The sequence below is a fragment of the Eretmochelys imbricata genome, chromosome 2 (assembly GCF_965152235.1).
Source record: "Eretmochelys imbricata isolate rEreImb1 chromosome 2, rEreImb1.hap1, whole genome shotgun sequence".
NCBI classification, from domain to species: Eukaryota; Metazoa; Chordata; order Testudines; family Cheloniidae; genus Eretmochelys; species Eretmochelys imbricata.
In genome coordinates this window covers 84,493,989-84,509,112 of record NC_135573.1, presented here as the reverse complement: position 1 = coordinate 84,509,112, position 15,124 = coordinate 84,493,989, and the positions used below count along the sequence as shown (strand labels likewise).

Sequence of the window (15,124 nt, the reverse complement as noted above, 5' to 3'; positions counted from 1 at the left end):
GCATGCATCAGCAGATCAATACTTACAGGTATTTCAATCCTTGCTTTGAGCATCTGGTCTTTCTTTATATTCTGTACATGCACCACTGGTCCAGTTAAAATATTTGTCCCAGCGTTACTGCAATCCACGGCATACACAGGAAGATTTGGAGCACCTATAAACTATTTAAAATGCAAAATTACACTTAAATATAGTAGCATGTAAATAAGTTAAAATATTAGTTATGCAACACCAAAGGCAAGCATGGCTCTTTACAGGTAAAATTAGAGGTCCACTCCTTCAAGAATCTTGGAAGCCAAAGCCAGGCTTTTCACAACAATGGAGAACAAACAACAACAGGAGAGGCCTGGGAGGATAAGGATCACAACTGTAACTGACATACATGTTTAATAATGCATATTTAATAATACATACAAAAAAGTATCAAACAATGTATTATGTAGGGGCACCAGTCCTTCCTTAGTTATAGCAAGAAGGTAGCTTAGGCTTAAACACTGGTTTTCAACAATCCCTCACATTATCCTAAAAATTTAGGTCCACTCTACACTGGAAAACTTTTGCTGATATAGCTACGGCAAACAGTTCTGTGTGTACACATTTTATACTGTCAGTATAGCTTGTATTAGTTCCTGGAGTGAAATAAAGTATACTGGCAAAAAGCACTTTTATGCCAATTTAACTGCAGCTACTCTAGGGGTTTTGCTCTTATAGAAATGTCACAAGAAAACAAAACAGAACACCGCCAAACAAACAAAAATCCTCACACTTAACTGACAGAGCTATACCAGCAAACGTCTCCAGTGTGGGCTTGCCCTTAGGATACGTGAATAATACACTATTTGTTTTTATACAGATTAGCCTGCATTTTCATCTCTAAGCATATTTAAAATATTTTGCCTTAAATTATTTTTTTTCCAAACAATGACTCTTGCCACTCAAAATTTAAAATTTGTTTAGATTTATACCCTAAAATTTATAGAAAACTTACCACTCATTCATGAAATAAAAATGTTAAAGTTAAGCGTATAACATGCATAAACAATACACACATGAAAATCTAAGTGCAAATATTCTTGTTAAACATTTTAAAGCTGCCCGCAGTGAGCTTATTTCTGAGAAATCTAAATACATGCAATGGGTTAGAGGAGTTAAAAAATATTAACTTCTGCAGTGGTTTGCTGACAGTTAAACAACCAATACTAAAAATAATTATTCTCATACAATATATTGCAAATAATAGTCTGTTATTTCTTATATTAAGAGTTCACTTGAGGCATTAGCTAATCCAAAGACCAAATAAATGTAAGCAGGGTTTCTCTTTCTCTACACATGCGCACACACACACGCACGCACACACACACACAGCGTGACCTGAAGTATCTTGATACTGTAATTAAATATCCTCATCTCAATATCTCTTTAATCTCTAATGTGTCAGCTTTTTGTACCTCTGACATGTAGTCAGGGACTATGTGGTAGAGGTGGCACTGAAGTTGCAATTACTATCAAATCTCAAAATGTCTGAAAAATTACATTTGGTTGATGAAACTTTTTTCTTATAGACTTTCCACACTTTTTTATTAAAGCAAGTGCCGTAACAGAAGCCTATGCTAGTATACATAAAATGTAGCCTACCTTACAATGAACTATCAGTTTTGGTTGTGCTGTTATATTTCCTGCTTCATCCAACACTTCAACCTGAAAGGGGAAAGATGTCCCATTTTCAATCTTTAGAATTTCAGAATCAGGTTTCACTTTCAATTGACGAGGAGGGCCTGTAAACATACGCAGTTTCAGAGTAGAGATTACACTTCAGAATTTTACAAGTTATCTGACTTCAGTTTCTCTGTGTAACAACGGTAATCTGAAAATAAACTGCCAAGGTACCTTTGGTAACAAACTATCTAGCACAATTCATGTTCATGAATCTTTCCTCATAAGAATTCTAGTATTGAAATAAGCAGGGGGTTCTGTCCTTACATGTGCATTGTTTACTATTCTCCTGAATGTGCTTAAATAGACAAACATACAGCAATCACCAGATATATAATATAACATCTTTACAAGTCACCAATACTATCAGTGCTGACCAGTAAACCAATAGAGATACTGAAACTGGACTTTCCTGTGAGATACAAGACAAATATATGAAATGTGCTATAGGGTGCAGATAACCACAAAGAAACCTGATCAATCATGCTAAAAGGCATTCTAATCATGTAATCGACCACCTTTATAACTCATACACAAACATAAAGAAAAATAAATAAAAAGAAAAAATGATGTGATGTGGAGGTCATAGTGAGAGCTGTCGAAATAAACTTTATAGCTTAAAAAGTAAAATAATTTTTATATGTTGTCAATCTTAATTCTGAAAATTAACGTTGAGTCCCTAAAGGAAACTGTAAGTTATTAGACCAAAGGTATATGTCAAAGTCCTTCGAGAATGAATAAAGACAAAATAAACAGCTTTGGTCTATTTTCAGAAATATTTTGCAAAGAATCTCTCTTCTTGTCCATTAGTTATTTAAAACTTCTAATTTCTACCCTATGCAATAAAAACAACTATGGTGAATCACAGAGAATAGTAAATCCTGAGTGAAAGCTCCATTCATTCAGAAAAAATTTAAAAAGGGAAAGGGAACTAAGTAATTAGTTATGATACTCCACCTGAGCTGGGATCTATACATTTACAACCCAAGTATCTAAAACTGATTTTTATCAACAAGTGGGAAAAGACCTATTAAGTGACAGCTATTTTGGGGGAAGGAGGGAGGGAAAAGAGATCATGACAACTTTTGAAGACTACATTAAAATCTCTGCTAGTAAAAAGCTTTAGCCAAACAGAGTTTTCTGATCTATCCCTTACAGGAAGTTATTTTTGAAAACCAGAGTGTAGAACAAGCTTTTGGGAGAATAAATGGTAGAAAAACATCATCAGCAAGAACTGGTTACTAAATTTGCCTACCATGGCTGAATGGGACCCTAACGATTAAAAATGTCAAATGAAAAGGATAGGCATTAAGAGACCAGATGCAGAGTTTTTATTAAGTCCTAAAGTGGCAATTAAGGATCTTCCGCACAGGATTGACATGACCTACAATTGTTCCCAGGCCCATGAAACAATCTTAGCAGAGTTGCTCTTCTGTAGTTGCTATGTTCTCTTTGCACATGGAGCACCAGTGTACTTTCATCTTATTTGGGACAGCCTGTGACATCATAAAAAGCAAACAGGAGGAATAGATGGAGAGAAGGAGATGAACAGGTGGTTCTACTCAGGAAGCAACCCCCAATGAAATTTTAGTCCCCTAAGAAAAGCAAAGAATGAAAAAGATTTTGCTCATTATTGCCCCCAAATTAGCTTTAAAAGGTAGGATTGCACTGAATCAATTGCTCTGAAGTGTCACTGCACTGCCAAAGGTATAGATTCCAGTGCAAAGTATGTGGCCATGCCCAGCAATTCTATGAACAAATCTCAACTGTGTCTGGTATTTGCAGGAAGACAGAGAATGTCCAAATATCTTTGACAAAGAAGAGGTGAAAATTCAGAAGTACATCTTTCATTTTATGACAGGTTTCAGAGTAACAGCCGTGTTAGTCTGTATTCGCAAAAAGAAAAGGAGTACTTGTGGCACCTTAGAGACTAATCAATTTATTTGAGCATGAGCTTTCGTGAGCCACAGCTCACTTCATCAGATGCATACCGTGGAAACTGCAGCAGACTTTATATATACACAGAGAATATGAAACAATACCTCCTCCCACCCCACTGTCCTGCTGGTAATAGCTTATCTAAAGTAATCGTCAGGTTAGGCCATTTCCAGCACAAATCCAGGTTTTCTCACCCTCCACCCCCCCACACAAATTCACTCTCCTGCTGGTGATAGCCCATCCAAAGTGACAACTCTTTACACAATGTGCATGATAATGAAGTTAGGCCATTTCCTGCACAAATCCAGGTTCTCTCACTCCCTCACCCCCCTCCAAAAACCACCCCCATACACACACAAACTCACTCTTCTGCTGGTAATAGCTCATCCAAACTGACCACTCTCCAAGTTTAAATCCAAGTTAAACCAGAACATCTGGGGGGGGGGGGGGGGGGTAGGAAAAAACAAGAGGAAATAGGCTACCTTGCATAATGACTTAGCCACTCCCAGTCTCTATTTAAGCCTAAATTAATAGTATCCAATTTGCAAATGAATTCCAATTCAGCAGTTTCTCGCTGGAGTCTGGATTTGAAGTTGGATGGCATTGCGTTCCGCATGGCTGAGGTTATGGGGCAAGTGATGCTGCTTTTCCACAATTTCAGCCCGTGCACGTCGGCGGAAGCACTCTATGTAGAAGTCCAGTCTGCTGTTTCGACCTTCAGGAGGAGTCCACCTAGAATCCTTCTTTCTGTAGTGTTGGTAGGGAGACCTCTGTGGATTAGTATGTTGTTCAGAGGTATTTTGGAAATATTCGTTGAGTCAGAGACGTCGAAAATAGGATTCTAGGTCACCACAGAACTGTATCATGTTCGTGGGGGTGGAGGGGCAGAAGGAGAGGCCCCGAGATAGAACAGCTGCTTCTGCTGGGCTGAGAGTATAGTTGGATAGGTTAACAATATTGCTAGGTGGGTTGAGGGAACCATTGCTGTGGCCCCTTGTAGCAATGCCATCCACAGCCTCAGAAACAACTCTGACATCATAATCAAAAAGGCTGACAAAGGAGGTGCTGTTGTCATCATGAATAGGTCGGAATATGAACAAGAGGCTGCTCGGCAGCTCTCCAACACGAGTTTCTACACGCCATTACCCTATGATCCCACTGAGAGTTACCAAAAGCAACTACAGCATTTGCTCAAGAAACTTCCTGAAAAAGCACAAGATCAAATCCGCACAGACACACCCCTGGAACCCCGACCTGGGATATTCTATCTACTACCCAAGATCCATAAACCTGGAACTCCTGGGCGCCCCATCATTTCAGGCATTGGCACCCTGACAGCAGGACTGTCTGGCTATGTAGACTCCCTCCTCAGGCCCTACGCTACCAGCACTCCCAGCTACCTTCGAGACACCACTGACTTCCTGAGGAAACTTCAATCCATCGGTGATCTTCCTGATAACACCATCCTGGCCACTATGGATGTAGAAGCCCTCTACACCAACATTCCACATAAAGATGGACTACAAGCCGTCAGGAACACTATCCCCGATAATGTCACGGCTAACCTGGTGGCTGAACTTTGTGACTTTGTCCTTACCCATAACTATTTCACATTTGGGGACAATGTATACCTTCAGATCAGCGGCACTGCTATGGGTACCCGCATGGCCCCACAATATGCCAACATTTTTATGGCTGATTTAGAACAACGCTTCCTCAGCTCTCGTCCCCTAAAGCCCCTACTCTACTTGCGCTATATTGATGACATCTTCATCATCTGGACCCATGGAAAAGAAGCCCTTGAGGAATTCCACCATGATTTCAACAATTTCCATCCCACCACCAACCTCAGCCTGGTCCAGTCCACACAAGAGATCCACTTCCTGGACACTACAGTGCTAATAAACAATGGTCACATAAACACCACCCTATACCGGAAACCTACTGACCGCTATTCCTACCTGCATGCCTCCAGCTTTCACCCTGACCACACCACACGATCCATCGTCTACAGCCAAGCTCTGCGATACAACCGCATTTGCTCCAACCCCTCAGACAGAGACAAACACCTACAAGATCTCTGTCAAGCTTTCTTACAACTACAATACCCACCTGCGGAAGTAAAGAAACAGATTGATAGAGCCAGAAGAGTTCCCAGAAGTTACCTACTACAGGACAGGCCTAACAAAGAAAATAACAGAACGCCACTAGCCGTCACCTTCAGCCCCCAACTAAAACCCCTCCAACGCATTATTAAGGATCTACAACCTATCCTAAAGGATGACCCAACACTCTCACAAATCTTGGGAGACAGGCCAGTCCTTGCCTACAGACAGCCCCGCAACCCGAAGCAAATACTCACCAGCAACCACACACCACACAACAGAACCACTAACCCAGGAACTTATCCTTGCAACAAAGCCCGTTGCCAATTGTGCCCACATATCTATTCAGGGGACACCATCGCAGGGCCTAATAACATCAGCCACACTATCAGAGGCTCGTTCACCTGCACATCCACCAATGTGATTTATGCCATCATGTGCCAGCAATGCCCCTCTGCCATGTACATTGGTCAAACTGGACAGTCTCTACGTAAAAGAATAAATGGACACAAATCAGATGTCAAGAATTATAACATTCATAAACCAGTCGGAGAACACTTCAATCTCTCTGGTCACGCAATCACAGACATGAAGGTCGCTATCTTAAAACAAAAAAACTTCAAATCCAGACTCCAGCGAGAAACTGCTGAATTGGAATTCATTTGCAAATTGGATACTATTAATTTAGGCTTAAATAGAGACTGGGAGTGGCTAAGTCATTATGCAAGGTATTTTTCAGGTATACCTATTTCCTCTTGTTTTTTCCTACCCCCCCCCCCCCCCCAGATGTTCTGGTTTAACTTGGATTTAAACTTGGAGAGTGGTCAGTTTGGATGAGCTATTACCAGCAGAAGAGTGAGTTTGTGTGTGTATGGGGGTGGTTTTTGGAGGGGGGTGAGGGAGTGAGAGAACCTGGATTTGTGCAGGAAATGGCCTAACTTCATTATCATGCACATTGTGTAAAGAGTTGTCACTTTGGATGGGCTATCACCAGCAGGAGAGTGAATTTGTGTGGGGGGGTGGAGGGTGAGAAAACCTGGATTTGTGCTGGAAATGGCCTAACCTGACGATTACTTTAGATAAGCTATTACCAGCAGGACAGTGGGGTGGGAGGAGGTATTGTTTCATATTTTCTGTGTATATATAAAGTCTGCTGCAGTTTCCACGGTATGCATCTGATGAAGTGAGCTGTGGCTCACGAAAGCTCATGCTCAAATAAATTGGTTAGTCTCTAAGGTGCCACAAGTACTCCTTTTCTTTCATTTTATGTAATCTGATCAAATTAGACTGTTATACCCATTCTCAGAAGACAGCATTTACATCTGTCTGCAGCCTAGAAAAAGGTAATGGAATAAAATAGAAATTGCATGTGGATTTGCTAGTCTAACTATAAGGAAGGGAACCGTAGAATAATTTCCCCAAAATGGTTTGGCACACCTGATGTCGGTCAAAAGGGCAGAGGCCAAGAGTAGTTAACCCATGACAGACCTGACAAACCTCATACATTTCCCTAATCTGGAAAAGCCTGTGCAAAAAGGAGTAACACCACCATCTGAACAAGGGCATTTGGCATCTTTTCTTGAAGGCACCATGGTAAATCTCTTTCATATACTGTATAAGTGGAACTGCTTGAGAAATTGGTATTTGCAATGTTGTTGTAGCCAGGTTAGTCCCAGGATATGACAGAGACAAGGTAAAGAGAAGTTCTATTGAGCTCATAAGCTTGTCTCTTTCACCAACAGAAGCTGGTCCAATAAAACATTGTTACTTACTGTAACTGTTGTTCTTCAAGATGTGATGCAGACATGTATTCCATGCAGATGTGCACACATGCAGTGCACCAGAGCCAGAGAACTTTCCCTAGCAGTGCCTGTAGGGGCATTGCTCACATCTTGTGGCCTTATGCCCTCTCCTGGCCTTATAATGGTGGCGCCATCCTGACCCCCAAAAGTTCCCTCACACCAAAACATCAGAGGAGGATGGGTTGCGCAACACATGTCTGCTTCACATCTCAAAGAACAAAAGTTACAGTAAGTAACCATGTTTTCTTCTTTGAATAGATACAGCCATGTATTCCATCCAGATGACCGTCAGGTAGTACCCACAGTAGCTGGGGCTCAGGGTGTGTTTGAACACAGACTGCAGGATTGTCTTCCCAAAATTTGCATCTGAGCTGGATGCAGCAGAATGGCACAGTGGTTTGTAAACATATATACAAAGGGTCAAGTGGCAGCCTTGCAAATATCCAAAACGTATCTCAGCCAGGCAGGTGATTTCCAGCTGCTAAGAGAACAGGTAGAGCTGGAATGCTGAGCCAATGTTTGCCATATAAAGGGGGAATGACATCATAAAGTTTGTTTTAAGTTTCCAGTCTTCACTTGCTAGTAATAATATACAAAGCCCAGTACCCGGACTGACATATTATGGACAATGACAGATCATAAATTATGTAGAGGCAAATGTACATCTCATCAGGTATTGTGTCTTTGTGGATGGAGGTACACCATTATTAAAAAAAAATAGCATTAGAGTATTTTTCAACATGTCATCACAAATATTTCAAAATACTTACCAGGCAGTAATCTTATTTTGAAGATCTGTGAGTCTTCTTTCAAACCAGGAAGAATAACCTTCAGACTGAAATTCTATTGAAAAGAACATTGTAAGGATTAATGCTGAACAAATGCAGATTCTAAATTTGTTTACATAAATTCTCATATTCTACAAAAACATATTTTGGACTTTCATGAATATTTTTGTAAAATTCCAGAGGCTTACACAAATTTTCTGTATTAAGTTGCAAAGTAGGTTTTCAGTTTTCTGACGTTATTGCCTCCAGAGATCTCTATTCTTGTTGCTGCATATCAACCCACATGAACCCAGACACTTTAAAAGCAGTTAACATAACTTGTGATTGCCTGCCTAGATGCATGTATGAATGGACACAAAACAACAGCTTTTAAAAAAAAGTTAGTTGGGGGGGTTTAAAGAAGAGATATGCAGACCTTGCCTATCGCTCTCTATCTGCCTGAAACAAGACAACAAGAAGGGAGGGAGAGTGAATACCAGTCTGGACAGGTAATAAAAATGGAGACAACTCTAGTTATATAATTATCTGTAAGTGTTGATTTGAAGATATATCACTAATCATCACTAAGCCCAGGCTCCCAGTTCAAGACCTCCCATAAGCCCAAACCTCTAGGAATTAAATCCAACGGGAAGCATTGCAGTCCTTGAGTGCCTCATATTTTGTAGGTTTCAGAGTAACAGCCGTGTTAGTCTGTATTCGCAAAAAGAAAAGGAGGACTTGTGGCACCTTAGAGACTAACCAATTTATCTGAGCATAAGCTTTCGTGAGCTACAACTCACTTCATCGGATGCATACTGTGGAAAGTGTAGAAGATCATATTTTGTAGCTACTTGAAAATGTTTATGTGTATACAATTTGCAAGAGTATGTAATAAAAGAGTTACAAAACAAACTCTGAGTAAACATAGTTGCAAGTGGTTGATTGCATTTATCTTTCTTCTGCCCCAGAGATGCTAAATCTGGGAAACTAAAGCCCCAAAAATGGCTCATGAAAATAAATGCAAACAATACTGCAAAAGGCAGAAAAAACAGATGTCCATTTTAAAGGATTTAGAAAAGTCAACCTTTAAACAGATGTCATGACGCAATGTTAACTGTAAAAAAAAAAACAACGGAGTCCTTGTGGCACCTTAGAGACTAACAAATTTATTTGGTCATAAGCTTTCGTGGGCTAGAACCCACTTCATCGGAAGCATGGAGTGAAAATACAGGAGCAGGTATAAATACATGAAAGGATGGGGGATTGCTTTACCAAGTGTGAGGTCAGTCTAATGAGATAAATCAAACAACAGCAGGATACCAAGGGAGGAAAAATAACTTTTGAAGTGGTAAGAGTGGCCCAATACAGACAGTTGACAAGAAGGTGTGAGTAACAGTTGGGAGAAATTAGTATTGGGGAAATTAAGTTTAGGTTTTGTAATGACCCAACCACTCCCAGTCTCTATTCCGGCCTAATCTATAATTGCGCTTCTGTGCCATTATAATTACAAGGTAGGGTCACAGAATTACAGAAGAGTGGGGCTGGAAGGGACCTCAAGAAGTCATTAAGTCCAGCCCCCTGCACTGAGATAGAACCAAGTAAATCAAGACCATCCCTGACAGGTGTTTGTCTAACATGATTTAAAAAACCCTCTAATGATGAAGATACCACAACCTCCCTTGGAAACCTATTCCAGAGCTTAACTAACCTTACAGTTAGTAAGTTTTTCTGAATATCTAACCTGTATCTCCCTTGCTAGAGATTAAGTCCATTACTTCTTTTTCCTACCTTCAATGGACACAGAGAACAATTTATCACCATCCTTTTCATAACAGACTTCCACATATTTGAAGACTTATCAGGTGTCCATTCAGTCTTCTCTTCTCAAGAATAAACATGCCCAGTTTTTTAACCTTTCCTCATGGGTTTCTAAGACTTTATAATATTTTGTTCTTCTCTGCAATCTCTCCAATCTTTCCTAAAGTGTGGTGCCAAGAACTGGACATAGTATTCCAGCTGAGGCCTCGCCAGTCCAGTATAGAGCAGGAGAACTATCTCCTGTGTCTAATGGCTATTAATATGCTTCAGAAAGATATTAGCCTTTTTTGCATCAGCATCACATTGACTCATTCAATCTGCGATCAACTATAGCCCCTAGATCATTTCCAGTGTACCCCACCCCAACTAGTTAGTCCCCATTTTGTGTGTGTGCATTTGATTTTTTCTTCCTAACCAAAATACTTTGTTCTTATCTTTATTGATTTTTATCTTGTTGATTTCAGACTAATTCTCCAATTTCTCAAGGTCTTTTTCAATTCTAATTTTAATTCCAAAAAGCTTGCAAACCCTCCCAGTTTGGTGTCATCTGCAAACTAAACTAAAACTTACTTTTATATATATATATATATAAAAAAATCACACCTACTGATATGTCATCCACTAGGACAGTAACCCTGTCAAAGGAAATTAGGTTGGTTTGGCATGATTTGTTCTTGACAAATCCATGCTGTCTCTTCCTTATCACCCTATTACCCTTTAGGTACTTACAAATTGATTGTTTAATAATTTGTTCCACTATCTTTTCAGATATTGAAGGTAAGCTGATCGGGCTAAATCCCTGGGTCCTCTTTGCTCCTCTTTTTCAAGATAGGTACTATATTTGCCCTTTTCCAGTTCTCTGGGACCTCACCCATCCTCCATTTTGTGCCTGAGCCTTTCTGATTTTGTCCCTACTTGTTTATGCTATTCTTTTATACTTCTCCTTAGCAATTGATTCATGTTTCCACTTTTTGTAGTACTCCTTTTTGATTTTCAGGTCATCAAAGACCTCCTGATGGAGCTTCTTACTACTATTCTTCCTATCTTTACTTTACATCGGGATAGTTTGCAGTTGTGCCTTTAAATATGGTCTCCTTGAGAAACTGTCACTTCTCCTGAACGTCTTTATCCCTTAGATTTTCTTCCCTTAGAATCCTGCCTACCGCTTCTCTGACTTTGTTAAAGTGTGCGTTTTTGAAGCCCATTGTGCTTATTTTGCTGCTCTTACTCTTCCTTTGCTAAGAATCATTAAATCTATCACTTCATGATCACTCTCACTCAATTGCCTTCCACTTTCAGATTCATAACCAACTCCTGCCCATTGGTCAGACTCAAGTCTAAAATGGCTTTCCCCCTGGTTACTTCCTCCACTTTCTGAAACAAAAAGTTGTCCCCAACATATTTCAAGAACTTACTGGATACTTGTTTAGCCCTATTACTTTTCTACCAGATGCCTGGGCAGTTAAAGTCCCCCATTACTATCAGGTTTTTGTGTTTTGGATATTTCTCATATTTGTTCTAGAAATGCCTCATCCATTTCATTCTCCTGACTCGGTGGTCTATAGTAGACACCTACCATGACATCACCCCTATTTTTTCCTCTTTATCTTTACCAGGAGAGTTTTAACTGCTCTGCCTCTAACCTCCTTCTGGACCTCAGATGGACTTTCTTTCTGAATTCTTCTCAGACCCCTCCCTCTCTCTTACCTTTCACCTATCTTTTTCCTTTTGCCTTCAAGCATGCTCTTACATCTGCTTTAGTGTTTTGAAAATAATCTTCACCTATTCCCACCTGCCTTTTTATCTACCTTCAGCACCTACCCTCCTCAGTTTATTCAGAATCTTAGAACGTGCTGTCTTTTTGCACTGCTCCCTCTCCTTCATGTGGCTCCTTGATCCCCTACAATCTGACTTTGTCCCTCTCCATTCCACCAAAACCACTCTGAACTATGTCATTAATTGCCTCCCAGCTAAACCAAAATACTGATTCTTCTTCTTTATTGTGATACTGTCAGATACCTGCTACACTGATCCACAATCTTCTTTCTACTATTTTCCCATTACTATTATCTAGGTTTTTCCCCACCTCGCAGGCTCACTCCTTCAGCATTTCCTCATCCTCCTTCTCAACCACACCTGTGTCTTTTCCTTGGTTCCCTCCTCCTCTTCCACTCTAGAGAGAATGAGATCTCAGAGAGTAACTATTGCCAGAGTTCTCTCTCTACTCCCAACTTCTTCCTCTCCCATTCAGTATCCTTTCTGGCTATCTCTCCGAAGTATCCTGATTGTTTTGCTATCATCTCAGACTATTTTGAAGAAAGTGAATAGTTTTCCTCCTAACGTTCTCTGCTTCCTGGCTCCCGCTTTTTTCTTTTTTAATCACCACTGTCAACTACACTATCCAACTTACCTCTTAGATTCATTACTGCAATGTAATCTTTTTAACTCTTCTGACTCCTTCTTTCCCCTCCATCCAGTCCTCTGTTAGGCACTGTCACCACTTCTGATATAACCATAAAACATCCTTTCTTCATTTGCATAGTTAAAACTTGTGTCTATATTTTGTCATCTCTAGTTCTTATCGCCTCACGGTTTATCCAACCAGCCATTGCAAGGGTAATTTTCCTCTCCTACAATGATTACATCACATTCCTGCACCCTGAGTTCTTTAAGTGGCTTCCCATTTTACTAGATTGAATTCAAGTTTCTCAACCCAGTCTTCAAGATCCTCCCTAATCTTGCCACAGTCTACATTTCTGCTGTTACTCTTCTTTACTCACTACTCCCTTCTCTCCCTAAACTCCTCCCAATTCTCTTTCACTGGTATTCCCTTTTTGCTCATCCCTCATATTCTCAGCTTTATTCCTTCACACATGCAATCCCTATGATTGGAACAAACCTCCCGTTTTCAATGACCAAGTATGTGCTCTCTCTCCTCCATCCAAACTCCTCCCTCAGAACACGTCTTCCAGGAATCAGGAGAGCCTTCCTCTCACCCACGATGCCCCATCAATGATACTCCAACGCCCTCACAGATTTCATTTACTTTTAAGACAATCCAAGAAACACATATGTTTGTTATAAGAAATTCTGTATCCAAGTCAATTAATCATAGAATCATAGGACTGGAAGGGACCTTGAGAGGTCATCTAGTCCAGTTCCCTGTACTCAAGGCAGGACTAAGTATTATCTAGACCATTCCTGACAGGTATTTGTCTAACCTGCTCTTAAAAATCTCCAATGATGGAGATTCCACAACCTCCCTAGGCAATTTATTCCGTGCTTAACCCCCTGACAGTTAGGAAGTTTTTCTAATGTCCAACCCTTGCTGCAATTTAAGCCCATTGCTTCTTGTCCTACCCTCAGAGGTTAAGAAGAACAATTTCTGTCCTTCCTCCTTATAATAACCTTGTATGTACTTAAAAACTGTTACGTCCCCTCTTAGTCTTCTCTTTTCCAGACTGAAAAGTTTGGATTTGTTTAATCTTCCCTCCTGGGTCATGTTTTCTAGACACTTAATCATATTTGTCACTTCTCTGGACTTTCTCCAATTTGTCCACATCTTTCCTGAAATGTGGCGCCCAGAACTGGACACAATACTCCAGTTGAGGCCTAATCAGTGAGGAGCAGAGCAGAAGAATTACTTTTTATGTCTTGTTTACAACACTCCTGCCATACATCCCTGAATGATGTTCACTTTTTTTGCAACAGTGTTATACTGTTGACTCATATTTAGCTTCTGGTCCACTATGACTCCCCAGATCCCTTTCCGCAGTACTCCTTCCTAGGCAGTCATTTTCCATTTTGTATGTGTGCAACTGATTGCGCATTCCTAAGGAATACTTTGCATTTGTCCTTATTGAATTTCATCCTATATACTTCAGATCATTTCTCCAGTTTGTCCGGATCATTTTGAATTATAATCCTATCCTCCAAAGCACTTGCAACCCCTCCCATCTTGGTATCATCTGCAAACTTTCTAAGTGTACTCTCTATGCCATTATCTAAATCACTGGTGAAGATACAGAACAGAACCAGACCCAGAACTGATCCCTGGCTGCGATACCCCATTCGTAATGCCCTTGCAGCATGACTGTGAACCACTAATAACTACTCTCTGGGAACGGTTCTGTAACCAGTTACGCACCCATCTTATAATTACGCCATTGATATTGCATTTCCTTAGTTTGTTTATGAGGTCATGCAAGACAGTATCCAAAGCTTTACTAAAGTCAAGATATACCACATCTACCACTTCCCCCCTATCCACAAGGCTTGTTACCCTGTCAAAGAAAGCTATTAGGTTGGTTTGACACGATTTGTTCCTGACAAATCCATGCTGACTTTTACTTATCACCTCATTATCATCTAGATATTTGCAAATTGCTTACTTAATTATTTGCTCCATTATGTTTCCAGGTACAGAAGTTCAGCTGACTGGTAATTCCCCAGGTTGTCCTTATTTCCCTTTTTATAGATTGGCACTATATTTGCCCTTTTCCAGTCTTCTGGAATCGCTCCAGTCTTCCGGAATCGCTCCAGTCTTCCATGAGTTTTCAAAGATAATCACTAATGGCTCAGATATCTCCTCAGTCAGCTCCTTGAGTATTCTAGGATGCACTTCATCAGGCCCTGGTGACTTGAAGATATCTAACTTGTCTAAGTAATTTGTAACTTGTCCTTTCCCTATTTTAGCCTCTGATCCTACCTCATTTTCACTGGCATTAACAATGTTAGATGTTCAATCACCACCAACCTTCTTGGTGAAAACCAAAACAAAGAAGTCTATTGAGCACCTCTACCCTTTCCACATTTTCCGTTTTTGTTTCCCCCCCCTTATTGAGTAATGGGACTACACTGTCCCTGGTCTTCCTCTTGCTTCTAACGTATTTGTAGAATGTTTTCGTTACCCTTTATGTCTCTAGCTAGTTTCATCTTGACTTGGGGCTTGGCCTTTCTAATTTTGTCCCTACATACTTGT

General features: G+C 40.3%; 1 protein-coding gene across 6 annotated transcripts in view; it reads right to left on the bottom strand.

The window, feature by feature from the left end:
- The window catches only part of SMCHD1 (structural maintenance of chromosomes flexible hinge domain containing 1), a 172,604-nt gene that overhangs the window by 87,810 nt on the left and 69,670 nt on the right, over nt 1-15,124 (bottom strand). For all 6 annotated transcript variants that reach the window (XR_013345168.1, XR_013345169.1, XM_077810407.1 and 3 more), the window contains 3 exons: nt 8,329-8,401; nt 1,636-1,775; nt 27-161 (listed from right to left, as the gene is read on the bottom strand). Coding sequence is in view for 4 of the 6 variants with exons in the window: in XM_077810407.1 (XP_077666533.1) it covers nt 27-161; nt 1,636-1,775; nt 8,329-8,401 (348 nt within the window). In the remaining 2 variants the exon portion in view is untranslated. The remainder of the gene's footprint in view (nt 1-26; nt 162-1,635; nt 1,776-8,328; nt 8,402-15,124) is intronic.